The sequence below is a fragment of the Ochotona princeps genome, chromosome 11 (assembly GCF_030435755.1).
Source record: "Ochotona princeps isolate mOchPri1 chromosome 11, mOchPri1.hap1, whole genome shotgun sequence".
NCBI classification, from domain to species: Eukaryota; Metazoa; Chordata; class Mammalia; order Lagomorpha; family Ochotonidae; genus Ochotona; species Ochotona princeps.
Genome location: NC_080842.1, coordinates 8001922 through 8029863, shown reverse-complemented (window position 1 = coordinate 8029863; position 27942 = coordinate 8001922). Strand labels below are relative to the sequence as shown.

Below are 27942 nucleotides of genomic sequence, written 5' to 3'. Positions count from 1 at the left end.
CTTCTGACCAGCACCAATCGAGGACCCAAGGAGAACAGTACTGTATCAGGCAGTGGGATGGGGCTCTTCAGTCACAACAACCTCCAGCAGCACTGCCTCATCGGGCTTTCCACGACATGACTTTAATTCCATTTCCTGTACTGAACTAACAGCTTCCTGATGGCATTATTTGACCTCTTTTTCCTATGAACTTTAAGTTAGGTTGTTATAGCTTATGTTCAGGCTAATTATTACTTTATCAGAAGGCACAAGGCCTTAGCTGTCCCAGCACCGGTATTGTGAATTTCAGTTTTAAGGGGCAGGGTGGCGACCGCCACTCATTTCCTACACCAGGGTATTTTTTTTTTCTTGGTAATCCTAAGCAACCTGCAGGTGATCTGCTTGATCACTTCCTCTTGGTTAACACAACCAACTTTTGTTTTTAAGAGGATTTCTTCTTTTTCTCCTGGGAGCTCTCTTGATGAGATGCCACTATTTCTGTGTATTCATTACATTTCCAAACTTTAACGAGGCATGATCACAAAGTAGAGCGAAATGCCCACTAATTCATACTTACACTTTTGGCTTTCTCTAAGTACTTTTTATATCGTTCTTCCATTTGCTTCATTTCTTCTTCTTTCTTCCGTAAAGCTTCTTGTAATTCTTCAATTTTTAAAGCTTAAAATAAAATAAAGCAAAAGTAAATTATTTAGGTTGCAACAATTTAAAAAAATATCTCAATTGGAGCCAGTGCCGTAGCATATCAGGTAAGGATTCGCTCGAGTGCTGGAATTCAATATGGGTGCTGGTTCTTGCCCTGACTGCTCTGCTTCAATCCAGCTCCTTGCTATTGTGACTGGGAAAAAACTGGAAAACAGACCAAGTGCTTTGCCTCCTGCACCCACGCTGGACTCCTGGAAGAAGCTCTGGCTCCTGGCTTTGGACTGGTTCAGCTCTGGCCATTGTGGCCACTTGGGGAGTGAACCAGTAGATGGAAGAACTTTCTCTCTGTCTTTCCTTCTCTGTGCAAATCTACCTTTCCACTTAAAATAAATAGATCTCAAAAAATAAATAAAACAAAGCAGTTACAACAGGATAAATATGCTGTGATTCTTCTTGAGACAGGAAGTAGGTATGATTATCAACAGGTGCAGAGAAGAGCCCCGGGAAGGTATTATCACTTTTGGGAGTAGCACTCCGGTATGACAAGACGAAAAAGTTTTGTAAATGGGTGGTATTGGTGATAGTTGTACATGATAAATGCAATTAGTGTCACTGAGCTGTACACTTAAAATGGTTTTGTTATGCATATTTGACCCAAAGTTAAAAACAGTAAAAATCTGCCTTCTCATTGCCGCTGAAAGAAAGTCAGGCTATCTACAAGGTATAAAAATCAATGGAGGCCAAGTACAGATGACTTACATGCAACTATGGCATAAAAGTATTTAATTTCAGGGATGGGTGTTTGCCCTACATTAAAACGCAAGTTAGGACTCCAGTGTCCAGTATCCAGCTCTTGACCCCAGTGTCCTGCTAACACAGCTCCATGGAAGCAGCTGTGATGTTTATACCACCACCCACATTAGAAACTTAGACTGAGCTTTCTGATCCTGGCTTTGGTCCTAGGTAGCTCTAGTCATTGCAGATATCCGCAGAGTGAATTAGCATATGGTAGCTGTCACCTGTCACCCTACCAAAAAACAATACAAAAATCCTAACCTCATATGTTTATTATAATCTACATCTAAGGAAAAATTAACTATAATCAGAAGTTGAATACATATAAAGTGATTACATACTCATTCTGTAAATAAAGCAAATTCTTTAATTGCCAGACAACAGAGTAGAACCTATTTCAAAAAGAAACAATGTTATACAATAAACTTCTCACTATGGTAATGTGTGGATAATTCATTTAAAAACTATGCTAATTAAGATATACTCACAGCTATTATTAAATCTTGGCTCAAGATCTTCAATAATGGCTCGCTTCTTCTGCAGCTCATTATTGGCTTCATGCAGCTTCTCTCTGTAACAAAAGTGTAACACTGTGTCATGCAGTGGTTTTGGTTTGGTTTCCATTTAAAACCAAAGGTCTAAGATCTATATTTCTGGAATACATTTGCAATGCTCCGAAGTGCTAGCTACGAAACAAAGATAAAAGACTAATTGGCATGACATTAATTTTTCTTAAAATTTTGTAAAAGGCAAGGAGGAAATTTCCTGTTTTTCCTCGGAACAGTGGTCATTTCTTTCATTGAAGCCTGCATAAACAAACAAACAAACAAACAAAAAAGCCTGTGTAAGAAAGTACAGATCTTTATTTTGCAGGAATAGGATATTGTAAAAAGTTAAATTTAAAACTTTAGAGAGGATTTACAAAGCAAATTTTGTTGTGAAAAGTAGTTCTAAACATAGTAGTTAATGGAATCAATACAAATGGTGAACTAATGATACACATAACCACATAAGCATGACAACAATGTTTAACAAAGGAAGTACAAAGGAGAGCACTGTAAGGTTCCGTTAGGCTTGTCTAGGGATGAGATCAATCACGGATGGAGGACGTGGTATCCTGCCCGGGTGCTGGAAATACTGGAGATATGCTGATTTGACTTACTCAGCTATGGAGGTAAGCATTCAAGCTACAAATTTAGGAACTTAGGATACATACTTTAGTGTGTCTGTTACATCCTAATACAAAAGAATGAGCAGAAAACAAGTTTCTTTTCTAGTTTGCAACATGTGTCCTTCTCCTTTAACAGTATTTAGTGTACAACACAATGTTGTATGAGCTGGAAGAACAGTCACAAAAATGAAAGGTCAATTGAGTACTCTGTTATATCTTCTATGCCTAATACTTTGACAAATCTTTTTCTTTCAATATACTATTATCATGTGTTTAACATATGTGACACATGATGTAACATATTAAATATCTATACTCATTTGAAGGGGAGGAAAAAAACACTTTAAAAAACCAAGCTTGGGCTTGGCAGTGTGGCCTGGTGGCTAAGGTCCTCGCCTTGATCCCATATGGCTGCTGGTTCTAATCCCGGCAGCTCCACTTCCTCTCTATCTCTCCTCCTCTCAGTATATCTGACTTTGTAATAAAAATAAAATAAATCTTAAAAAAAAAAAAAAAAAAAAAAAAAAAACCAAGCTCACAGGATAGGCTTTTGGTTTAGTGCCTAAGCTGCCTCTCGGGAAGGACATGCAGTGTGCTCAGGTTCAGTGCCTAAGCTGCTACTAGGACACGCAGCGTGCTCAGGTTCAAGTCCTGGCCCCTCTGCTAGGCTCAGCTTCCTCCTGAGGCACATTCTGGGAAGCAACAGGGGTTGTTGGCTCAAGCAGTTGGGTTTCTGCACCCACACGAGACCTGAACAGAGACCTAGGTTCCCGGCTTCTGCCTGGCCCAGTCCCAGTTGCTATGGACATTTGGGAGTAGATCAGTGGAAGGAAGACCTCTATTTATCTCTGCCTTTTTTTAAAAAAAAAGATTTAAAAAATTATTTTTATTGAAAAGGCAGATTTACTGAGATAAGGAGAGACTGAAAGATCTTTCATCTGCTGGTCCATTCCCCAAGTGGCTGCAACACCCAGAGCTGAACTGATCTGATGCCAGGAGTTAGAGCTGCTTCTGTGTCTCCTGCGCATGGGTGCAGGGTCCCAAGGCTTTAGGCCGCCCTTGACTGCTTTCCCAGGCCACAAGTAGGGAGCTGGATAGGAAATGCAGCACCTGGGACATGAACTGTTGCCCATATGGGATCCTGGCACATGCAAAGCCAGGATTTAGCCACTAAACCATCACGCTGGGCATGTTCTGCCCTTTAATAAATAAAAATAAAAAGCACTAGCCCCAAGCAACCCTAAAACAGAAAACCAAAAACTTCACACTAGTGATTTACCACAATGATGAGAAACAGAAATCATCCCCAAACCTTAGGAGCTGGGTGTGTCTGTAATCTTTTCCCAGTGCCCTTGGTCTTTGCACAAAAATCACTTGAGTGGCAGAGACAGGGAGACACAGAGGCAGAGCCAGAAAGCCCAGCACTCCAAAGAGCTGTAACAGCCAGGGCTGGGCCAGGCCAAAGCTAAGAACACAGTTCTGGTCTTTCACATGTGTAGCAGGGATCTGGCTGCTTGAGCCCTCACCAACTGCTGCTCAGGGCATGCATAAACAGGAAGGCAGAATCACGTCAGTCACGTGAGATGCAGGCATCCCAACCACTGCCCTAGCTGTTGGCCAGACGTTGGCTCTGCAAGTCCAGAATCTTTACCATTCTTGTGATTTTTAGTATTGTTTTATCATCTGTATTTTACTACTGATTAATTTTGCCCTATTGTTATTATTTTGTCGTTCAGCCATTAAGTGTTGCCCTGACTTGCATCCTTTATGACAACTGTTCTTGACATTAGCCCATTTTACACATTTTCACCACTGAATGAAGTTCTACTGTTTGAATTTGCTCTACCATTCTCCAGCTGGTAGACAATTATGTTGTTTTTGCTTTTTTGTGTTTACAGACAACATATATGTTAATCTTTAGTCTTTTTTTTAAAGATTTATTCATTTTTCTTGGAAAGGCAGATTTACAGATAGAAGGAGAGACAGAAAGATCCTCCATCCACTGGCTCATTCCCCAAGGCTGCAATAGCTGGAGCCAAGCTGATCCTAAGCCAGGAGCCAGGAGGCTCCTCTTTTCCCCCCTCATGGGTGCAGTCCCAAGGCTTTGGGCCATCCTCTATTGCTTTCCTGGGCCACAAGCAGGGAGCTGGAAGGGAGATGGAACAGCCAGGAGACGAACTGGCAGCCATAAAGGGTCTTAGTGAATGCAAGGCGAGGACTTTAGCCACGGGGCAACCACGCCCAGCCCTACAGAGAATATCTTTGCACTTTCTTCTACATCTTTTGCTATGCATGGACAGCAACACCTCTAGCAATCACTGCCACATACAGTAGAACTGAGATATTGAATATGTGTGTGTCCAGCTTGACTAAGGAATTGATGAGCACCAACCTTGGCAGGGAAGATTCAGCATTGTTCAACGTCTTTGGCGGGGTCACCTAGTCTGATCTTCAAAGTTTTTTTTTTTTTTTTAATCATTTAGGTGTGTTTAAAATGGTTTCCATTATTTCTAAAAGTTGCATGAGATTTACTGTATTTTTATTTAAAACCTGATATATTTTTATGAAAAAATAATGTATTTTCCATCTGCTAGTTCACTCCTCAAATGGCTGCAATGGGCTGGGCCAGGATGAAGCCAGAAGCCTAGAACTCCATCCAGGATTCTCCACATCAGTGTTGGGAGCCCAAGCATTTGGGTCATCTGAGATTGATGATTTGGGCTATCTGAGGTTAACTGTTTTTTAATACATCTATGGATGTTGTGGGGGGTTTTAATTGCCCAAAAAAAGTAACCTGAAGTTCCTACCCCCAGTATTTATGAAGTTTGTGTTATTTGGAAATTGAATCTTTGTAGATGTAACTGAGTAAGAGAAGGTCCCTGGATAAGCACTGGCCCTAAATCCAGTGAGTGGTCATCTATAGTGTGAAAGGATTTAAACAGAATATCTGAGTTTTAAACTATACAATGTTCTAAAGTGTGCAATAAAATCCTGTACCATCCTGCCTGATCCATTCAGGGGTATGAACCATTCTGTTCAGATCATCCATACGGGACATGACATCCAGTTATTTATCACCAAGCATCCATCTCAGTTATCCCATCCATGGTTGCAGTATCAATATATTGCTATACTTACTCTGTTTTGCTACTAGCAATGGTTGTTACTCTCTCATTGTGCTTAACTTCCATGTTAACTCTATCATAGGTTCATTTGTATATGAAAAAACACAGTATATGAAGCCATCTGTTTGGTTTGGTCTTTTTCTACAGTTCTTGGCATTCACTGGCAGTGTTGGAATGTATGCCCCAGGGATAAGAGGGGTACCCCACAGAGAAAACAATGGTATGTAAAGATGGAGACAGACTGAGTGACATGTCTACAACCTGGGGAACATCAAGGCTTGCATCAGGACACAGAAACTGGGACACAGGCATGAACAAATTCTGTCAGGGTGGCTGGGAGGAGACAACTTTGCAATACCCAGAGTTTAGCCTCCAGTATAACAAGGTAAGTCTCTGCTGTCTTATGCCAGCCAGACTGTGATAATCTGCGACAGCATTCATAAGAAGCTAACACAGGCTCCATCCTCAATAAGAAACCTTTTGTGATAAAGATTATTAGCAAGTAAAGGACTGAACTTAGAACAGAGACAGATGGCTTCACAAAATGAGATATTCTTTTTTTATATAAACCAGAAAAGGGAAATTTTGAAAAAAACAGGATTTAGTACTCAATTTTCAAACTTACAAAAGTCAGAAAGTAGCCTTCTAGTATATTAAAAATTGGCCCATTTTAGACATGGTAACAAATCTTAACTGCTAGTGGTATCTCCCATATTAAAGAAAGGGGTGAGAGGAGGAGGAAATAGCATGAAGCCAACTCTAGAACACAGGATTCCTTCACAATCACAGAGCAAGTGCAAACTGTCTCTGCAGTATGGAGGATGTCTGGCGTAACACAGTGTTACACTGACCCCCCAACAAGCTGCGATTCATAGTCACTCTGCCTGCAGCACCTGCACGGAACGTTACTCCAAAGCAACAGGAAAGATGAAGGTTGCTGTGGGTGCAGGAAACACCCCGAAGATTCCTAACACTGTCAGCTCTCCTCAGAGAGGGATGAAGAAACTAACAGTGACTGTAGCTCATCACCACAGGAGTAAGTTCTACTACAAAGAGGTTGCAATTCAAGGACTTGTCTGAATACCTATCAAAATCTGCTTCAAGAGGAAGATGCAGCTGGAACACTTTAGAGCTCAGCTGGCTGCTTGTCTCACACAAGGGAATTCTACCAAAGCAGCTACACAGCCAGGCCTACTCTCTCTCCAGCAGCTCTAAGCGAGGGCAGTGCTGGGTAGGTGTTATGATGGAGTGTGGGCCAGCAGAGGCCCAGTCAGGACCACAGGGCCTTTATGCAACGAGGTTTCTGACTCAAAATCAGCAGTGCTTCAAGTCAGGAAGACACAAGGCCTTAAAGTCTCATGCAGACAATGGTTCCAGCAGTGGCTATTTGACCTGATGACCTCGGGCAGGGGGGCAGGGAGGATCCTCTGCACACAACTCTCACTCCCAACTCCCTGCTGGCAAACAACTAAAGCCTCTGTGACCACCTGGCACAGACAATAACGGTCCATGGTTTTAATACTTACAGATGTTCCTCAAGCTTCTTTTTTAGAAGAACTGACTGAAAATGGAAAATAAAGATGAGTTTATTACTTAGCATTTTAAATAGTAAATAATTTTTTAAAAAGAGCACAGTAGTAACTTTGAATAAGTCCCCAATCATCTCTTTGGTCAAGACACAGAATGAATCACAGTTTAATTCTCTTTAATTTAGGGAAAAGGCAGTCTGTGAGAGCAATCAGTATAAAATATCCAGAAACTGGATATGTGATGTTTGTATTTGTAGTGAAGGAGATGAGTGGCAAAGTCACTTAACTATAGCTCTAACATCTCTGGACGCAACAAGCAGGGAGAGCTCCCTGACCAGCAAGCTTACTCTCAGAGCCTTTTCATCTCTTACAGTGTTTTCTTGCAACATGAAAAAGTATAATTTCCCAAACTTATTGACTCAATCAGTGATTTATTACTTGTATGGCTTGCAAATAAATTATGCAACAGCATGAAAAATGTAAAGGATGCTATATGCACACGTTTTAAAGTTCTGACAACTGCATCTTTGGGTTCAGAAAAAAAAAAGAAAAGAAAAAGCTCTCCTGAAAAGCAGATCAAAACTGATCTAAAAATAAATAGTAAAGGTATGTTCTGTTGGAAGGTTCAGTTCATAACTAAACACTTGTAATTTTATGAAACATTTCTTTTTGCAAAAACTGGTTAAATAATTAATTCAGCCCAAAACCAACTAATATAGACAATCAACAGCCACACTGAAAGAAAAAATTCCTCACACTAAGTTTCTGTACTTTCAGTTGCCTCTTAACTATGACCGGAGCTACTAATTCAAGTGCATACTAATTCAGCTCTGGAGATATTTCCAATCGGTTTCTTTGTACAGAATGCTAGCCATGGCCTATCAGGGAGCCACAGTCTCCTCTGTTACTATCTTCTATTGTTTGTTTCTTTATAGAAAAAAACACAGTAAAGGGTAAACACTTTCTAAAAACTCATTAATGTTAATCTTATATTTCAATTGCTTCTAATAAATATTAATTTTAATTCTGAGCTAGTATTTTTAAAACACTGAGGTTTGGTATGCACTAAAGCATGTCACACATGTGTCCACGTAACCCTCATAACACTGTGCTGTTTTAGCCCCTTACAAAGGCAGAGGGAGATGAGGTTTTTAAGGGGCAGATCCTAATAAAGAGCCAATCCACCAGACCCCAACAGCTATGCATGGTCTTTACTTATGCACTTCCATGCCCAAATGCATCTTAACCTGACAACTGTTACTATCCAAATATGCAGGAGGAGGCCACACTGTGATAAGAAACCAGCACCAAAACAACTTCCACAAAGGAATTAACTGACATAATGGGGTAGAGCAGGAGAAAGATGCGGGGGGCGGGTGGGGAAGACAATGCTTCTCTTTGGCTTGACTTCTTGATTTGGACATTCTTTAAATATGTTAATTGCAAAAGTCATAAACCTGTTTGGCAAATAAAGCTAGCATATTCCTTTTGCATGAAAGTGCCTTCATTTAAAATTTCAACTATGATGTTAGATAATGAATAAATCTATAAACTGTTCACTACAAAGAAAGGAATAGGAAGCCATACTTACAATAGCCTTGAGCAGAACCATGCCAAGAGACAGAGAGGACATATTAGTATGAAGCAAACACAGCAGCCAACAGAAGAACAATTTGATTTAGTAATTCTTGAACAAAGTAAAAGATACGCATTTTGTTTCAGAAATGTACATTTTTCTTCTATGATTTCCTCATCCTGTCTTGTTCTTCGGAGTTTTATATACTGTGGCTAGCTCAAATTATCCACATGACTTTATGTAACAATGTTTTTCTGCTTCCATGCTAAAAACAAATGACATAAAAAAATAATAATAATGTGCAGACCATCCTACTCTGACTTAGGTCACATGAAAGGACTATGTTTCTGATAACATAAACAGGCAAAATGATGCTATTCTCAGAGGGAACCACGTCCATTTGGCGGATCCTCCATGTGTTATACATTCCTGAGATGCAGCACTGCAGGTTAGTGAGACAGAAAAGTGACAGAACCAGTACAGCACCACTCATTTTTCCAGCTGGAGACAGATGTTCAGAATAAGTGAAGTTTTTGTCAGAGTGTTTTCTATGTATAGAAAACAGCCAAGGAAGCCATTCTGTTTAGCTTTAAGCAAGATGCCTCATTAAACACAGGCCATTTGATAAATGGACTAATTTATGTGACCAGTACTTGATGGGGCTGGCATCTCACTTCTGACATGTATTACTCTATGTGTACCTTCATGAAAGAAAATAAAGCACAACAGGAGGTAATGTTTATCCAATACTGATACTTCCTCTTTTCACTCCATGGACTATGCCATTCCCTTTTCTATCCTATCAAATCAAAAACTCTCCTCCAAGTAGAGATCAGAACAAATCTCGTGTTCACTTCGGGCTAAGAGATGAAGTGATTTCAATGACCTCAGAAACGTTACTGCTTTGGGCTGATCCTCTAAAGTACTCCTAATCAGGCTTAGGATTTTAACACATTAATGATGCTTTCACTTCATCTCTGTGATTTAGCATTCTGGATAAAAACATTGTCTTTTTAAAGGCATTGTAAATTATCTCCATTTTAATAAGGGCAAAAGGTAGTTTAAATGTGACTAATAGCTTAGGGATAAACTAAAAATCACTAACACTAGAAAAAGGGATGTTGCCAATATAAACCAGATGTATGTTTAGACAAACTAAAATTGGGTACTATATTTTGATTTGTAGAAATATGTTCAACTCCTTTTCTTTGATTGTTTTTATGTTTGTAAAACTGGATGCAATTGTCTGTACTTGCAATCTGAAAATCGATCCACCAAATTGACTGTCAATGAAAACCAAGATCTGTACTCAAAATGTTGGTTGATAGAAAATTACACTGGCATTAGGAGAAACTAAACAAAACCAGCATCCAAACAACTAGCTAAGGATTAGTCACTAAAAATTTGGAATTTTTTCTCTCCTTTTACCCTGTTTTCTAAACACTTTACAAGTTATAGTTCTACTGCACACTTCTCATTAAATGACTAATTTACACGTTGCCAGAGACTGATTAAGCACCATGTGTCAGCTAGGCACTGTGATGCGATCAGATGCTGAAGGCAAGTGAGCCACATTCCTTGGCTCAGCCCTTCAGCGTACTCCAGGTGAGGGTGCAGGCAGGCAGAGGCAGAGCAGCCAAGGGCAGAGCTCTCAGGCAAGGGGAGTGGCGAGACTCAGAAACCTAGGAATGTCATTATTTACCGGAATATCAAGTTTACACTAAAAATTTCTGCCTTACAAATTTCTGTTCTCAGCAGAAGACTCAACTGAATGTGAAACACTGAAGTACTACAATAAACATTGGTAAAACAGAAACACTTTCATTTCTGTAGTCAATATAATGCTAAATTATTTGTATAGAGATCACTAAATTAAAAAATAAAAGTTATAGACTTTCTCAACACGGTGGATCTTTGGCTGTGGTTGCCAACATTTTAAACTTACATCTTCTGCTTTTGAGCCTTGATCCTGTAAAGATTTTTGCAATTCTTCGACTTGTGACTGTACTTCCAGAAGTCTCTGATTCACCAGCCTAGAAATCAAATGTACATTAATTTTCCAAATATTGACATGCATTTTTTTGTAGTCATACTGATTAGACAGATGTATAACTAGCACACTAGAGCCTCTTGTAACAGAAGTAGATAGTGGTAGTTGTAGAGATAGGGGCTTTATGTTTTGAGCTTGCTTTTCAAATTATCTTCATATTGCTTGAAATGACTACTGATGATTTACAATGTAGTGGTTTGGGGGACACACTTATTGGAACTGACGTCCTTGCATCAGCTCAAGTGTTCAAACAGACTGAGTCAGCACTAGGCTCATGATCCCTGCATTCAAGCATTCTACAGTCTTTGGCAAAGGTGAACACGTAAACCAAACAACTTAAAATGTAATGAGGTACATACTTCTCAACAGTGCACACAAGTATAAAAAAAATGATGATTGCTCAAAGAATCACGAACATGGAAGAGTGGAAACAAGGAGCAAAGATGGCCATAGCAGATCAGCCAAGAGATCTCCAGGAAGAGGACCCTCATGCTGAAGAACAACCACAGAATGAGGGGAAACATAGGAGGGAGGTGTTACTGGAATTAAAATAACTGAAGAAGGAGGAGCTTACTAACAACAATGAATACAGTTAAGAGACAAGCAAAGAATGATTCTACTGTACTGGCTATTTTCGGGATGCCTGTTTATTTTTCCAAGAAATACTTCAGTGGGGTAAACACTTGGCTCAGTGATTAAGGTGTCATTTAGGGTGCCAGTATTGCACATAGAAGTGCCAGGGTTCAAATCCTGGCTCAGCTTCTGATTCTACCTTCCCAGTAATGTGCATCCCAGGAGGCAGAAGGTAACAGTTCAGTCATTGGGTCTAACATCCCCATGGGTGACTTTGGTTAAGCTGCAGGCATTGCAAGGGTGACTCAGCAGAAGGTATTTCTCTCTCTCTTTCTGCCTTTCAGATAATAAAAAATTCAAATGTAGAGGTTGACACCATGGCATAGTGGCAAAAACTGCCAGCTGCAACATGGGGATCCCATACAGGTGTTTGTGTCCCAGAGGCTGAAGCTTCCCGTCAATGGCCTTGGAAAAGCAGCAAAGGATGGTCCAGGTGCCTGGGCCCCTGCCAGCCACATGGGAAATGTGGACGAAGCACCTAAATGCAGAGCTTCACAATGGCTCAGCTCTGGCCATTGTGACCATTTGTGGAGTGAATCAGCAAGTGGTAGATATTTCCTGTCTCTTCTCTGTCACTCTGATTTTCAATTAATAAGTAAATCTTTACAAAAACTTTCAAAAATAAATGAAAGACATACTAGTGAAATAATAGAAGCCAGACTCCCAAAGTAATAATAAGACGAGGCAGTATTTAGAATGCAAACAGACATAAAGTTCAATACTGTTTTTTACTTAACAAGCTGTAAGATAGTAAATCATCAGAGAATCCAGGTTCAACATGGGGATACAAGTATGTAAATACAAAATTAATGACACCAACTTCACTTTTACTTTTTTTTTCAGAAAGCAATATAAAAATACTACTAAACTGTAAGACTACTACATAGGCTGATGTTTGAGATCACTTCATCAGCTTTCATTGTAATCCTACAGGGTATGTACGATTATAGAGGCCATAAAATACCATGAGCCCACACCAAGATGTTCCTTGGGATGTTTATGAAAAGAACTCAAATGTCCATCACTGGGAGCAGACAAGTAAACATGGCAATATAACTGTTAAGAGTAGATAAGCCACAAATATATGTGCTAAATATATGTGAATAAATCACAAAACAAGTAAGGTTTATAAAGCTCATCTCACAGGTTGTTTAGAGGATGAAGTGAAACAATACATGAAGCATATCCAGCATACTCTGTGCACACAGCAAGCACCTGTAAGTGTGAACTGCTTCTACCTTCCCTGTCCCTCTTGAGGCATTCTCTTAGCTAGCATTTTAATCAAAGTCTAACAGCTGCTGAATACACAGTTGCCATGGAGCTGCAGAGGGAAGATGAGCTTGAGGTCAATGACACCTTCTGAGGTACAGAAATAAGAGGACACATTCCTTGAGAGCACTCCTTGGGCAATTCTGAAACAGCTCCACACTGCACCCCTCTTCCAGTATCGTTTCCTCAAAAGCTGGCATTACAGATGAAAGACATGCTCGTGCACTGGGAAAACCTGATGGAAGGGGCCGCAGAGGTCTACTCAAAGCTTGCTTTCTGGGTGGTGAACAGACAGCATATAAGTAACACAGCTGAAAGGTAACAGAGCGAAAAACACAGAGGAACAAATATCAGGTTTCCTGGAGCTCAGTCAGTACTGCAATCCAGTAAAAGGTTAAACAGAAAATGTGGTAAATAGTTACAATCCTCCATCATAACAAACTTCGGGTAAGTCACTTAAGAGAAAAAGCATCCAAAGAGAGGAAGACAGGAGAAAGAACAAACGTTGTGCAACCCAGATGGGAGACAGATTGGCCAGGAAGGGAATCTGGGTGGGGTGGAGAGCTTTGGAGTCAGGCAGCCAGGGACCGTTGTCCAGGTCCCTCATTTGCACATTTATGAAGACAAGCAACACAAAACATCCAAAGAATTTAGTATGATGTTTGGATCAAAGAGGTGCTTAATAAATATGAACTTAATATGTTTCTTGTTTAAATCACTGGGGATGCCGATCTAAACGTGAATTGTTATCCGTGTCTTAACTGAAAGAAACTCTGACACTAGGTAGTAAGCCTCTGTAACTAACACAGCAATTCAGGTCATGGTCATCAGTCTTCCGTATATTCCAAGACTGAATCAATGGCAAGAAGCTGGACTATTTCTGATACGACAAAAGCTGTAAGTGTAAAGTCTGGAGAAATAAGGAAAAAGGCTGTGGGAAAAGATATGTGTTTTCAGTAGAAAATTTAGACTTGGTAATGGCTTTCCTGACCAGACTGATTAAAATAAAACCTACCTTGGGGTCAAGAATCAACGTTACAAAAAAGGTACTTTCTTCCCAGAGACTGCAGGACTGGTGGTGTTTCTAGAATCTCCCCTCCTTCCTCACTTTTATTTGCCACTGAAGCACTTTAGAAAAAGTGATATCAGGCAAACTATGCCTAATATTTTACTTGAATAAGAATGTTAATCCCTTGAAAATAACAGAATTAAAACGGCATAATAAGAAAAAGGAAAAAACACCATCTAATTGGTACCTAACAGTTTTAAAACTGAAAGGGAGGATGTGTGTTGTGACACAGTGCGTTAAGCTACCTCCTGTAATGCTGACAATCACACTGGCTGCTCCACTTCCCATCCATCTCCCTGCTAATGCACTTGGGAAGGCAGCAGTGACCACTGTGCTGGGGCCCCTGCAACCCATACAGCAAATCCAGAAAAAGTTCGAGGCTTCTGGTTTTGATCTGACATAGCCCTGGCCATAGAGGCTATTTGGGGAGTAAATCAGTTGATGGAAGATTCTCTCTCTTATTTTTCCCTCTGTCTGTAACTGTATTAAATTAAATACATTAATAAATAAATCTTAAGAAAAAATAAAAAGCTGGGGCCCAGCACCATGGCCTAGCACCTAAAGTCCTCACCTTGAACGCACCCCGGGATCCCATATGACCACCAGTTCTAATCCGGCAGCTCCACTTCCCATCCAGCTCCCTGCTTGTGGCCTGGGAAGCAGTTGAGGACGGCTCAAAGCTTTGGGACCCTGCACCCATGTGGGAGACCTGGAAGAGGTTCCTGGTTTCCAGCTTCGGATCGGCCATTGCGGCTCACTTGGGGAGTGAATCATTGGACAGAAGATCTTCCTCTCTGTCTCTCCTCCTCTCTGTATATCTGACTTTGTAATAAAAAAATATATATATATATATATATATATATAAAAGAAAAGAAAAAACAAAGCAAATGAAAATAGTTGACGGTCACAACAAAATTAAAAAAAATAAATAAAAAGGTAACCCTTGTCAGTTACTAATTAAAATAACTGATTCTTAGGCCCAGCACGGTAGCCTAGCAGCTAGAGTCCTAGCCTTGCATGCGTCAGGATTCCATATGGCTGCCAGTTTGTGTCCAAGTGGCCCTGCTTCCCATCCGGCTCCCTGCTTGTGGCCTGGAAAAGCAGTGGAGGATGGCCCAAAGCCTTGGGACCCTGCACCTATGTGGGACACCTGGAAGAGGCTCCTCGCTTTGGATTAGCTCAGCTCCGGTCATTGCAGCCACTTGGGGAGTGAATCAACGGATGGAAGATCTTCCTCTCTGTATATCTGATGTTACAATAAAAATAAATAATCTTTTAAAAAAAATCTGACTCTTTCTATCTGTATAACAACATGCTAAAAACTTACAAGTAGAGAAATGATTCTCTTATCAAAATTTCAAGATGCTAACTTTCTCCAAATAACTGAATTGTTCGCTTAAGTAATTTCCCTATAGAATCAGAAAAAGCATTAGATGTCCTGTCAACTCCGTTGCGATGGATCCTACTGCTTTCTCTATTTCAACAGGGCCTTTGAAACATCAACCTGTGAAAACAGAGTCAGTTTTATTAACATAATGAGGACAGTGAACCGAAACTATTGGTGAAAGATAAAGGTGTTTTCAGAAGTCCTCTGCCTTTATTCAATGATTAGAAAGGGCAAACATTGGAGCTTTGACAGCATTTGGTCTAAAGAAATAGTATAAACATAATAGTTTCTGGCAAATCTGTTTGAAAGTGGAGAGATGGGTTAAAGCACTCCTAAAAGAAAACAGAATAGGACAGATCACATTTCAGAATACAAGTCAAACCTTTAAAGGAAAACCTGTGGCTGGTCATGGCCACCTGCAGATACTCTACCTATTCTCTGTTTCCAGCTCATTCTTGCGTAGATTGGCATCATCCAGAAGGCTCTGCAATAAGGCAATTTTTTCATTATCTGAACCCTCTTGGTTAAGTTTTAACATCTTATTCTCGTGCTGAAGACGAATAAGTTTCTCCCTGAATGAACAAAATAAAAACTTATTATCTGGTACATCAATACAATACAAATACCAAAACCCAGCTTCTGTAGTTAAAAGATTTAATACACAGAGCACAAATGGAAATAAAGTACCTGTGGAGCACCTAATACATAATACAACCACGAACACTTTATATTTTGAGTCTTAAGTACTTTCTTTTTACAATAGGTGATCTGAAGATAACTAAGTCTAAACACTAGGATTTGAAATGAAGATTTCTAAACCCTACAACCCCATTTCCTTTCCCACATAAATTTTTAAGCTATGCATACTCTTACTCATCCTTTGGCTCTCATCAGGAATCATGATGTTACCAAGTACTTGGCTACAAGATACTACGTGCAAGCAGGACTGCCCTCAAGATAAACACCACATGTCTATATATGTAAAATTATGCTGTTATCACAGATTCTTAATTGAGATGACTGCAGTAGATTGTTCTGGGTTCTGTGTTATGCCAGGATCGCACATTAAGGGATGGTAAGAGCAGCTGCTAAACACAACTGGCCATCACATTTAATACAGGGATGACAGAATATGGTGCCTGCAAAAATGGATCTACTGAAGCTATGCTTCCTATCTTTACACTGGGTCATCAGCAGAAGGCACCAGAAAGACAGTGCTTCCAGATATCACACAATATGAAAAATGGAAAAATTTTAAAATAAATATAAACGAGAATGATGCATACATTTTTCATTCATTCTTGCACTGGATATAAAACAGTCAAATTTGTGACTCAATTCAAGAAATTACACACTACCTGATAAATGATACATAAGGGCAACACTGACTTATACAATTAAAAAGTAAACACTCTTTGTAGAGCAAAAAGAAAAACAGAAATACAGTACTATCTGAAGTTGGCACATAACTACCGCTGAAATATAGCTTTCTAATTCTATATAGACATACACACAAGTAAATATTTTAAAAAGGGATCACATGGTATATGTTACACTGATACTGCTGTTTATACTTAAAATTTGATGTTATTCTCATATATTAGTTATAGTAGAAAACTGAATAACTGTACTAATAAATGACATGTTAAAATGCATAAGAGTAATTAAATAAACTAGTGAGCATTTATATTGCTGTGAGTTCTATGTTTTAACATGCTAAAATGACCAACTGTATCTATACATATACTTTTATGTACCTTCCTGGTCATCCCTTAAAATTAACTTGCAGAAAAATAATTTTTGGATCAAAAGACAGGCTTATGTTTAGACAACAGGTTCTGACTATCTCCTCATAAGACAGTTATACTACTTTATTTTACCTGCTATTTCCAGTTCATGAAGTATGCAATTCCTCCTCATCCTTAACACAGTAAAATGTATTAAATGTTAACTTAAGTTGCAAAATTTTCAACTCTGTTCACCATTTCCTTGATACGTCTTTTGGACATAGAACATACTTTAATTTATACCTCGTAATATTTAGAAAAGCTGAATTTATTGAATCTTTATTTTTTTTTAGGATTTATTTTTGGTGGAAAGGCAAATCAGATTTATGGAAAAGAGAGACAGAAGATGACCCATCCATTGGTTCACTTCCCAAATGGCCACAATGGCTGGAGCTGCAATTTCGAAGCCAAAAGCGAAGAGCTTCTTCTGGATCTCCCACGTCGGTGCAGGGTCCTAAGGCTTTGGGCCATCTTCCACTGCTTTCCCAGGCCACAAGCAGGAAGCTGGGTGGGAAGTAGAGCAGCTGGGACAAGAACCGGCAGCCATATGGGATACCAGTGCATGCAAGGTGAGGATTTAGCCACTGAGCCATAGCTATAGGCCCTATTTATTGAATTTTCATCATTGATCTTTTCATAGTTTAGAAGGCAAGTATAATACCAATAAGTGCCTGTAAAAATTATTTTGGGGGAAATAAGACCATTTCTCTGAAATTCTCATAAAATATAAGACTTCACTCATCCAACTAATTTTATTGATGTAATCATCATAAATTAGGACATCAGATGGCAATCAAGTAAAAGGTATACAGAGACTTTTCTAGACTGTGTGTCTTAAGTCCATGTGCTTATTAGTAAATAAATCTTAGTGATCAATTTTTTGCAGGTTGCTTATTTAGTGCAATCTTTGTCCTTAGGTAAAGTATTTTTATTGCTAAAAGTTGGCAATACGTAAGCACAAAGTAGATGAGCTTGCTCTCTATGTGTGAAAGATTGCACTACTAAAAATCAGTTCTGTTTTGGGTCAGTTTAAGATTAAGATTATGGGCCAATGTTGTCCTACAGGGAATGGAGCCAGAGTGGCAATTCTGCTTCCAATCCAGTTTGCTGCTAATGTGCTTGAGAAGGTGCTAGAAGATGATCCAAGTACCCTGCCATCCACATGGGAGACCAGGCCAAAGTTCTTGACTCCTGGTTTCCAACTGGCCCAGGCCTATTGCAGCCACTTGGGGAATGAGCCAGTAGGTGAAAAAGCAGTCTCTTGATCTATCTGTCCCTCTTCACTTTCCAAAATAAATCTCACATTAAAAATAAAAAAGCTTTTGATATGCTGAAAATATAGAAAGATAACAGAGTTCATGTTGAAAGTAGCATTAACAGAAACAAACTGTTGTGTCTGCTTTAGAGAAACAAGTTTGTCACTCGCGTGCAGTGTGACTGAGTATGACGGCCTCCTTACCTGATCTCGGGCGTCACAATCTCTACCGCCAGACTGTCAGAAGGCTCCTGACTCCCCAGGGGCACCAGCCCTGTGGATACACACAGGAATACGACGTTCAGAAAAGGGACACCATTTGTACAGGAAACTCTTAATCTTCTGAACCATGTCACAGCAGTCTTAAAATATTATTATTTTACAACTTTAATTGTAATACTGCATCCCACCATCACTATTTTTAAAACTTTCCCAATACCCATATCAAAAATTCTGCAATCATTCAGTCATAAACAATTCTCCGCCACCACGTTCCTTCTGACAGCCACATTCTACTTCCTGCCTGTCTCAATGATCTTCCCACTGGAAGCACTTCACATGTGAAATCATATAACATCTGCATCTGGTTTGCTACACTTAATAAAGTGTTTTATAGATTCAGACATGCTACAGGTTGTGGGCATTGTGGGCAGTAGCTTTCTCAGCTGCAATTTATTGCTGGCCCTGTATGGTAATCCTATTTTTGAGGAGCCACTAAACCATTTTCCATAGCTTCGTCTCATTTTAGTCTCACTAGCAACACATAAATGTTCCAAGTTTCCTCTATCCTTCCTTGCTAAGATTTATTTTCCTTTATGTTCTCTATCCTTGCTAACATTTATTTTCCTTCACTATTTTTTTAAAGATTTATTCATTTTATTACAGCCAGATATACACAGAGAGAAGGAGAGACAGAGAGGAAGATCTTCCGTCCGATGATTCACTCCCCAAGTGAACTGCAACGGGCCAATGCGCGCCGATCCGTAGCCGGGAACCAGGAACTTCTTCTGGGTCTCCCATGTGGGTGCAGGGTCCGAATGCATTGGGCCGTCCTCGACTGCTTTCCCAGGCCACAAGCAGGGAGCTGGATGGGAAGTGGAGCTGCCGGGATTAGAACCGGCGCCCATATGGGATCCTGGGGCTTTCAAGGAGAGGACTTTAGCTGCTAGGCCACGCCGCCGGGCCCTTCCTTCACTGTTATAGGGCCCAGCAGGATGGCCTACTGGCTAAATTCTTTTTTTTTCTTTTTTTATATATATATATTTTTATTAATTATTTTGCATTATGTGACAGTTTCATAGGCTCTGGGAATCCCCCCACCCCTTCCCTCCCCCCTGGTGGATTCCTCCACCTTGATGCAGCATTACAGTTCAAATTCAATCAAGATTCTTTCCTTGCAAACATATACCAAGCATGGAGTCCAGCTACTTATTGTCCAGATGGGTTGAACAGTTTCTTGGGGAGACCATTTCTGGTCCGAAGTTAGAGCTGGTAGAATATCATCCCAGTCAATTAAGAGTTACTGGCTAAATTCTTGCCTTGCATGTGCCAAGATCATGTGCGGCTGCTCCAGCTCCCTGCTTGTGGCCTGGGAAAGCAGCTTTGGGACCCTGCACCTGCGTGGGAGACCCGGAAGAGCTCCTGGCTCTTGATTTTGGATCGGCTCAGTTTTGGCCATTGTGGCCACATGGTTGGTTAACCAGTGGATGGAAGATCTTTCTCTCTGTCTCTCCTTCCGTCCATCTGTCTTTCCAATAAACCAAAAAAAAAAAAAATTAATTTTATGAAATTCACTACTAGAAACACTTTTTTTTTTTTAAAGATTTTATTGTTATTGGAAAGCCAGATATACAGAGAGGAGAGACAGAGAGGAAGATCTTCCGTCCGATGTTTCACTCCCCAAGTGAGCCACAACGGGCCAGTGCGCGCCAATCCGATGCCGGGACCAGGAACCTCTTCCGGGTCTCCCACGCGGGTGCAGGGTCCCAAAGCTTTGGGCCGTCCTCGACTGCTTTCCCAGGCCACAAGCAGGGAGCTGGATGGGAAGTGGAGCTGCCAGGATTAGAACCGGCACCCATATGGGATCCCGGGGCTTTCAAGGCGAGGACTTTAGCCGCTAGGCCACGCCGCCGGGCCCTAGAAACACTTTTAAAGTTCTAGGATGATTGCCTACAGCAAAACCACTCGGCAAAGGATCCACACAAGCAATAACAAACTAATCTGAGTATTTGGGAAATGTCTTCTTTTACTTTTTTTTTTCTTAACACAGGAACTGAGAGCTAAAGAGTTAAGGTTCTGGTTAAATTCTTATTTATTCATTTATATTGGAAAGTCAGATTTACAGAGAGAAGGAGAGACACAGAGAAAGATTTTCCATCCACTGATTCATTCCCTAAGTGGCCACAATAGCTGGAGCTGAGTTGATCTGAAGGCAGCAGCCTTTTCTGGGTCTGCCACATGGGTGCAGGGTACCAAGGCCTTGGGATGTCCTCGACTGCTTTTCCAGGCCACAAGCAGGGAGCTGACCGGGAAGTGAGCCCATATGGGATCCTGGTACATGCAAGGCTAGGACTTTAGCCACTAGGCTACTGCACTGGGCCCTCTGATTAGATTTTTAACATTTTGGAAAAAATGCTGTAGAGCTGATTAGAAACGTATAAAATAATTGCCAACCAATGATGAGTGTCTGATTATAATCAGAAATCATTTATTTTTGGGGAAAATAATCAAAAAAGAAATGTAATTTTCCTTAGCTGGCTTTGGTTATTTGGGATAGTGTCTGAATCTGGATCTGAAAGGTACAGAGGACAGGAGAGGGAGCGGGGGGGGGGGGGGGACACAGTTACAAGGGCTACCACAAAGGCTGGGCAAACAGGACACTGAGGCCAGTCGAGAGCTGATGAGCAGCGACAACTGCTGATGTGGGCCTCAGAAGGCAGGTACACCAGGAGCAGCTTGGAGAGGAGGAGAAAGCGGGGGTCAGTGAAGTGGCTGAAATGCTAAGAGCTGGTGTCTAGTGAATCCAGTGAGGCTGCACAAGCAACTGCCACCGTGATGTCTGAGAGGCCAAGAGCTGACCTGGCCAGGTCACGAACAAGAGTGCCTCAATGTAAGTTCCCAAATGGACTGAAACCTTACCTACTAAGTTCATCTGGGGGAAAAAAAAACCCACTGACTTAAAATGTCTTGATACACTGGCAAAAGAGGTCATGAGCAGTTTTTCAGGCAAAATTTCCCAGGTGAACAGAGATGATTTTAACAAATACTTTTCAACTAATAAATATCAGATGTTAAAAAAAAATTCTCTTTAGTTGAGCAGCTAAAGTCAATCCTTCAACTACAACTATAGCCCAGAAACAGCTAAAAATATTTACCAGTTTTACTGCCTCCTACCACTTTTTCCTGTCAATCTGTCGGTATAATGATTTTAATGTGAAAATTTTATTCTAACTGGTACCATAAGAAATATGAAGCAACTTTAAAAAGTATATGGAAAAATAAAAAGATGTTTATTTTATTGTAACAATTTTGAAATCCATGTAATTTTCTCATAATACACATTTTTCATCAAGTTCACAAAGCATCCCATATGTACACATTTCAAAAAAAAAAAAAATTTGCAGCAAAATGATCATCCTTCCATTCTACTTTCCACGAAGCTGTTAAGGTCCTCACGAAGCTACTAGCAGGCATTTACCTTGAGTTGTAAGCTGCCCTTCTTGAGCCTGGACACAGCGAAGCTCTTCAATGGTTTCCTTCAAAGAATCCCTTTCTGTTCGTAGTCTCTGGAGGAACATAAAAGCAGGGTTAGTCTTACGTGTTGAATGACCTGCAGTGGTTACCATCTTATCTTACCAAAAAAAATGTTAAGTGATAGTGCTCACAGACATATTTTACCTTTCCATCTCTTAATGAAGGATCACAATGTAAAGAAAATGTATTACTTAAAATTTTTTTAATTTCTTTTGTCCATTTAGCAACACTAAATAATATTTACAAAGCAGCATGCTACCCAAAGGCAAACAAAAGAAACTGTTCTGGTAAGTTTTGGCTTTTTTTCTTATGAAGAAAAAAAAAAGCAAATTAATGATTTAATCCAAAATTTATCTAATTATAGTTAAGAAAGACTTAACATTTTTCTTACTAAACATAAAATTCAAAGGACAGTTTTTAGTATTCATAAAAAAAATGACAAAGTAAGTGTTTTTAAAGAGTTCAATATATTTTAATCAACAACAAAAAAAGTATCTTCCATACTGACATAGAAAACGAAGAGCTACACAAATCTAGCTATGGGTAGGACAATGTAAAAGAGGTAACAGCAGTAGAAAATATTGGCATATAAAAAGCAGGGGCCTGGCCAATGACTCAACTGGCTAATATGCCCCTTGTAATTGCTGGGATCCCATGTGAACATCGGTTTGTGTCCCAGCTGTTCTACTTCCTGTAAGTTCCCTGCTTGTGGCCTGGGAAAGCAGCAGAGGATGGGCCAAAGCCTTGAGTCCCTGCACCTACAGAGGAGACCCAGAAGAAGCTCCTCGCTCCTGGCTTTGGATCAGCTCAGCTCAGGCAGTGGAGGTCATTTGGGGAGTGAACCAGTGGATGGAACACCTCTGTTTCTCCTTCTCTCTGTAAATCTGACTTTCCAATAAAAACAAAGAAATAAAAAAAAAAAAGAAGGAAATCAGGATGTCAGAATGGAACTAGAAAGTATTTTATATCTTTTATTTTCAATCTATTTTAGAAACACAAGGAGAAATCTGTTGTTAAAAAATACACAGGCTCTCTTGTTTTTATCATAAACAGAATGGATAGTCAAAGATGAATTATTACCAACCTAATTTTAGCAGTGTTCAAAACTAAAGTATTTTGTTACATATACTCACATCTTTTTCTTTTTGAAGACTGTCAACTTTTTCTTTTAGCCGCTTATATTCAAAATCTAATTTATCTGCTTTCTTTGATTCTTCAGATAATCTATTTTGCAGTTCTACTACCTGATACAGAAAGACATGATTACATCTTATAATTTGGAAAGTAACAAATTTTCATTATTTTCTTCTATAGGTCTATAAAGACCCTCTCTTCACTAACACTCACATAAAAACACAGTTATTTAATGCAGTGGAGACATGAAGAAAGCAAAAGCCAGAGTCATTCAGAATAACAACATTCAGAATTGTAAGAGGGGCTGATGATGTGGTGCAGCAAGGAGACCCACTGCCTGTGGCATCAGCATCCCATCTGGTAGTGGTTTGGGTCCTGCCTGCTTCACTACTGCTCCAGCTCCCTGACGATGCTCCTTGGAAAAGAGAGGATGACCCAACTCCACGGGCCCCACACCCATGTCGGATACCCAGAAGAAGCTCCAGGCTCCAGTCTGGCTCAATTCTGGACACTGTGACCATCTTGGGAGTGAATCAGCAGATGGAAGATCTTTCTCTCTCTCTTTCCCTCTCTATTATTTTTTCAAATATATAAATATTTACAAAAATTATATTTTTGTATAAAGAACATATACAGGACTTATGTTTCTAGTAATACAGACAACTGGGCATTCAAAGATCCTGTTTGTATAAAACAGAAGAAATCCTAAGAGGAGGAGAAGACATCCAATTGTACAGCTAAATTCAAACGAAAGGGAAATCCACAGAGACTAAACTCAGAGTGAGAAGTTCACACAGACTCTTGTGGGTACCAAGAGGTGCCATACTCCAAGCTTTGCAAGGCATTTATTAGGAGACAGGTGGTTGTTGAATCACCAGGAAATCTAAAAGGTCAGAAAAAGGGTGGGACTAAGGGAAGAAATATATCAGCAGAAAAAGAAAACTGAGTACTTTGGGCTTAAAAAAGTACAACCTGGAAATCTAACAATGACCTTTTAGTACACAGATTTTGTGTTCAAATTTTTAGAACTGTTGTCTGGAAAAAATCACACCAAACAATTAAAGTGATCCTGATTGGTAATGCTATGGAAAATCTGATAGAAGCAAACTCCATATATGATCTGCAGAAACATAACCTCAACTCAGGATATCCAAAGACAAAGATGAATTGATAAAAGCAAGCAGCAGCACTACAGAAGCCAACAGGGAAATAAACAACATTGCACTAGTCAGTAGAAAACACGACCAGCAACAAGAGAGCAGAATAAGGTCTCAAAGTATTTCGTATTGAAATTGTCAAATTTAAAAACATGTACACATGTACAGATACTAGATTTAAAAAGTTAAAGAGGAGGAACTGTTGGTGTGTGGTGATGCTGACATCCCATATGAGTGCTGGTTCGTGTTGTGGCTGCTTCATTTGAAATCCAGCTCCCTGCAAATGCTCCTGGGAAAGCAGCAGAGGATATCCAAACGCATGGGCCCCTGCCACTCTGTTGGGAGACCTGGAAGACGCGACTAGCTTGCACTACAGCCATCTGGGGAATGAACCAGGAGAGATGTAAGATCTTTCTCTCTGTGTAACTTTCCCTTTCGAACAATTTTTTTTTAAAAAAGTGAACTAATGAAAAGGAGTAAGAGATTATAAAAATGATCATGAGGTTTGAAAGACACATAAGAGAACTGTTGGAAAGAACACACTATTACAAAAATAAAGTCTATTAAGTACTAGTAACAAGTACAGAGTTTTCATGCATTATGTAAGTTTCACTACAATATTGTTGATACATCATTTTTTAAAGATGATTTACTTATTTTACTTGAAAGCAAAAATTATAGAGAGGGAGGGAAAGATAGAAAGAGAGGTCTTCCATCCACTGCTATGACCATAGCTGGGACAGTCCAAAGCTGGGAGCCTAGGGCCCAGCGCAATAGTATAGTGGTTAAAGTCCTCGCCTTGAACACCCTGGGATTCCATATGGGTGCTGGTTCTAATCCTGGTGGCCCTGCTTCCCAACCAGCTCCCTGCCTGTGGTCTGGGAAAGCAGTTAAGGACGGCCCAAAGCTTTGGGACCCTGCACCCGCGTGGGAGACCCAGAAGAAGCTCCTGGCTTCAGATTGGCTCAGCTCCAGTCACTGCAGTCACTTGGGGAGTGAACCGTCGCAAGGAAGATCTTCTTCTCTGTCTGTCCTCCTCTCTGTATATACGCCTTTCCAATAAAAATAAATAAAACTTAAAAAAAAAGTTGGGAACCTATAGTCTCTTCCATGTCTCCCGTGTGGGTGCAGGGGACCAAGTATGTGGGTTATCTTCTGCTAATCTCTTAGGAGCATTAACAGGGAGTTGGATCAGAAGTGGAGCAGCTGGCATATGAACTGCTGCCCATGACTCAGTCTGGTATGGCACCATGCTGGTCCCTAGATTTCTTCTTAAATTCTAAATTTGATATCCTTCATTATTTTTCAAAAATGTCCAGCCAGCTGTTCCTTCAACTATATCTCACCAATTCTTTCAAATGTTTTGTTATATACTGCATATCACCTAATAACATTTATAGATTCTGTTGGAGTTATATTTATTGCAGGTAACATCTCAGTTCATACTCAATGCCATCAATTGTTTTAATTTTACTTCTTCTAATATTGTTGATAGTTTTTTTTTTTAAAGATTTATTTTATTTTTATTACAAAGTCAGATATACTGAGAGGAGGAGAGACAGAGAGGAAGTGGAGCTGCCGGGATTAGAACCAGCAGTCATATGGGATCAAGGCGAGAACCTTAGCCACTAGGCCACGCCGCCAAGCCCTATTGTTGATAGTTTGTTTTGGGCTATATAGAAGAATTTATTCAGAAGAAAAAATATATATCCATCAAAACACACCGCCTACAATTCATGATGTACAGGGCTGTTCTAAAACTTCATAAAAGGAAAATTAAAGTTTTATACAATTTTTTTTTCTGAGAACGGTAGACCAACTCCAATTTACTTTATCAAGATGGTATAAAATTGACCGCAAAAGCAGATAAAACAGAATTATCTCCACTGAATCATACAGGTTTAAGCTTAGAAAAAAATCTAATAATGATTTATCATATTAACACAAAGTATAAAGGAAAATTAGCTGACTGAATCCAACATTTGCTTAAGAAAGAAGCTGGAAAAAGGGGAGTCTAAATCCTACAACAGGGCTGGTATAGTAAGCTAATCCTTTGCCTGTGGTGCTGGTATCCCAGTGGGCTACAGTCCCTATCCTGGTTGCTCCACTTCCCATCCAGTTTCACCCAAGAAAGCAGTGGAGGATGGCTCAATATCTGGGCCCCTGCACCACATGGGAGACACAGAAGAAGCTCCTGGCTCCCAGCTTTGGACCAGCCAAGACCTGGCAGTTACAGCTATCTGGGGAGTCAACCAGTGGATGGAAAATTTCTGTCTCTCCCCCTCTCTCTTTAATTGTTTCAAGCAAAATAAATAAATCTTAGACCAACAAACTCAAAATGCTATCTTTCTTTAACTGCATTTACAAGACATCCAAAACATGCTAAGTCCCTAAGAGTAGTTATGCTTAGAAGGGTATAAAATTAATTACAAGATACTGAAAATCGAAGTAAATGGAAAGACAGGTTCACAGACAGCAACATTCATTGTCACCAAGATGTTAATCCTTCCCAAACTGGAAACAGATTCTATATAAATTCAATTCCCAAAGAATTTTTGTGTTTAAAAGAAAAGCAAAAACCAAGAATACAGTTTTGCAAAAGAAAATGGCTCATGGAGCTGTATTCCAAATGTCAAAATTACTAAAAATCTACAGAAAATACACAAAAATGTGGTACTGGTTAAGAATAAGCAAGTAGATCAAGACAATAGAACAGAGTTCCAAAACAAACCCTCACATAACACAGAAAGTTTATGTATACAAGAGTACTTCTAACAGCTCACAGAGGGGCCCGTGTTCACTTAGCAGTTGAGATGCCAGTGAGGGTGCCTGGATTTGATACCTGGGTTTGTTCCCAATCTTAGTTTTGTGTTCATGCAGACCTGGAGAGGAACCGCAGATGGCTCAAGTAGCTGGTTTCCTGCCACCCAGTGGGAGACCTGGGCTAGGTCCCTGCTTTCTGGCTGTGGCTCCCAGCCTGGGGTCATTCTAGGCATTTGGAAAATGAAGCAGCAAGAGTTCTGTCTGTCCCTCTCTGCTCATTTCTCATATACATATATACACACATACACACACACCCCTTTTCAAGATCGCAGAAACATGGAGCTAAAAGACAAATTTATTTTAGAGCAGAAAATTTGAAAACCACGCAGGACTTTCATAATATGAGTTTTCTGTGAACATTCTGGAGCCCTTCATAGAAAGTAGCACTGCAAGCTATGTGGCAGAATGAAGTATTACATAAATAGTGCTAGCTCAACTATTCACACAGACAAAACCAGTATTCAATGGATTTCTTTTCACACTATGTACAAAAATCCATCCTAGGGAGGACTAAAAACCTAAGTGTTCAAAGCAGATTTAAAATCTTGCAATGAAAACAGAGATCAGACTTACAGCATTGAAATGGAAAAACTTCTTTTCAAAGTAAATAATTAGTTAATTAGAGAAGGAGTGAGACAGAGGAGCATGTGTACAGACTCAAGCCAACTCCCATTTGCTGGTTAATTCCCCAAATGCCTCAACAGCCAGGGCTGGACTAGGCCAAAGCCAGGGACCAGGAACGCCTCCAGCATACCCGCATGCATGGCAGAGGTTCCGTGACTTGAGC

The 27942-nt window shown here is 40.0% G+C and overlaps 1 protein-coding gene across 2 annotated transcripts in view; it reads right to left on the bottom strand.

Moving 5' to 3' along the window:
* Positions 1–27942, bottom strand: part of HOOK3 (hook microtubule tethering protein 3) — a 95897-nt gene that overhangs the window by 6106 nt on the left and 61849 nt on the right. For both annotated transcript variants that reach the window (XM_058669815.1, XM_058669816.1), the window contains exons 12-19: positions 23175–23285; positions 21986–22073; positions 18493–18562; positions 15678–15818; positions 10784–10871; positions 7260–7294; positions 1926–2008; positions 557–657 (exon numbers count right to left, since the gene is read on the bottom strand). In XM_058669815.1, the coding sequence (XP_058525798.1) occupies positions 557–657; positions 1926–2008; positions 7260–7294; positions 10784–10871; positions 15678–15818; positions 18493–18562; positions 21986–22073; positions 23175–23285 (717 nt within the window). The remainder of the gene's footprint in view (positions 1–556; positions 658–1925; positions 2009–7259; positions 7295–10783; positions 10872–15677; positions 15819–18492; positions 18563–21985; positions 22074–23174; positions 23286–27942) is intronic.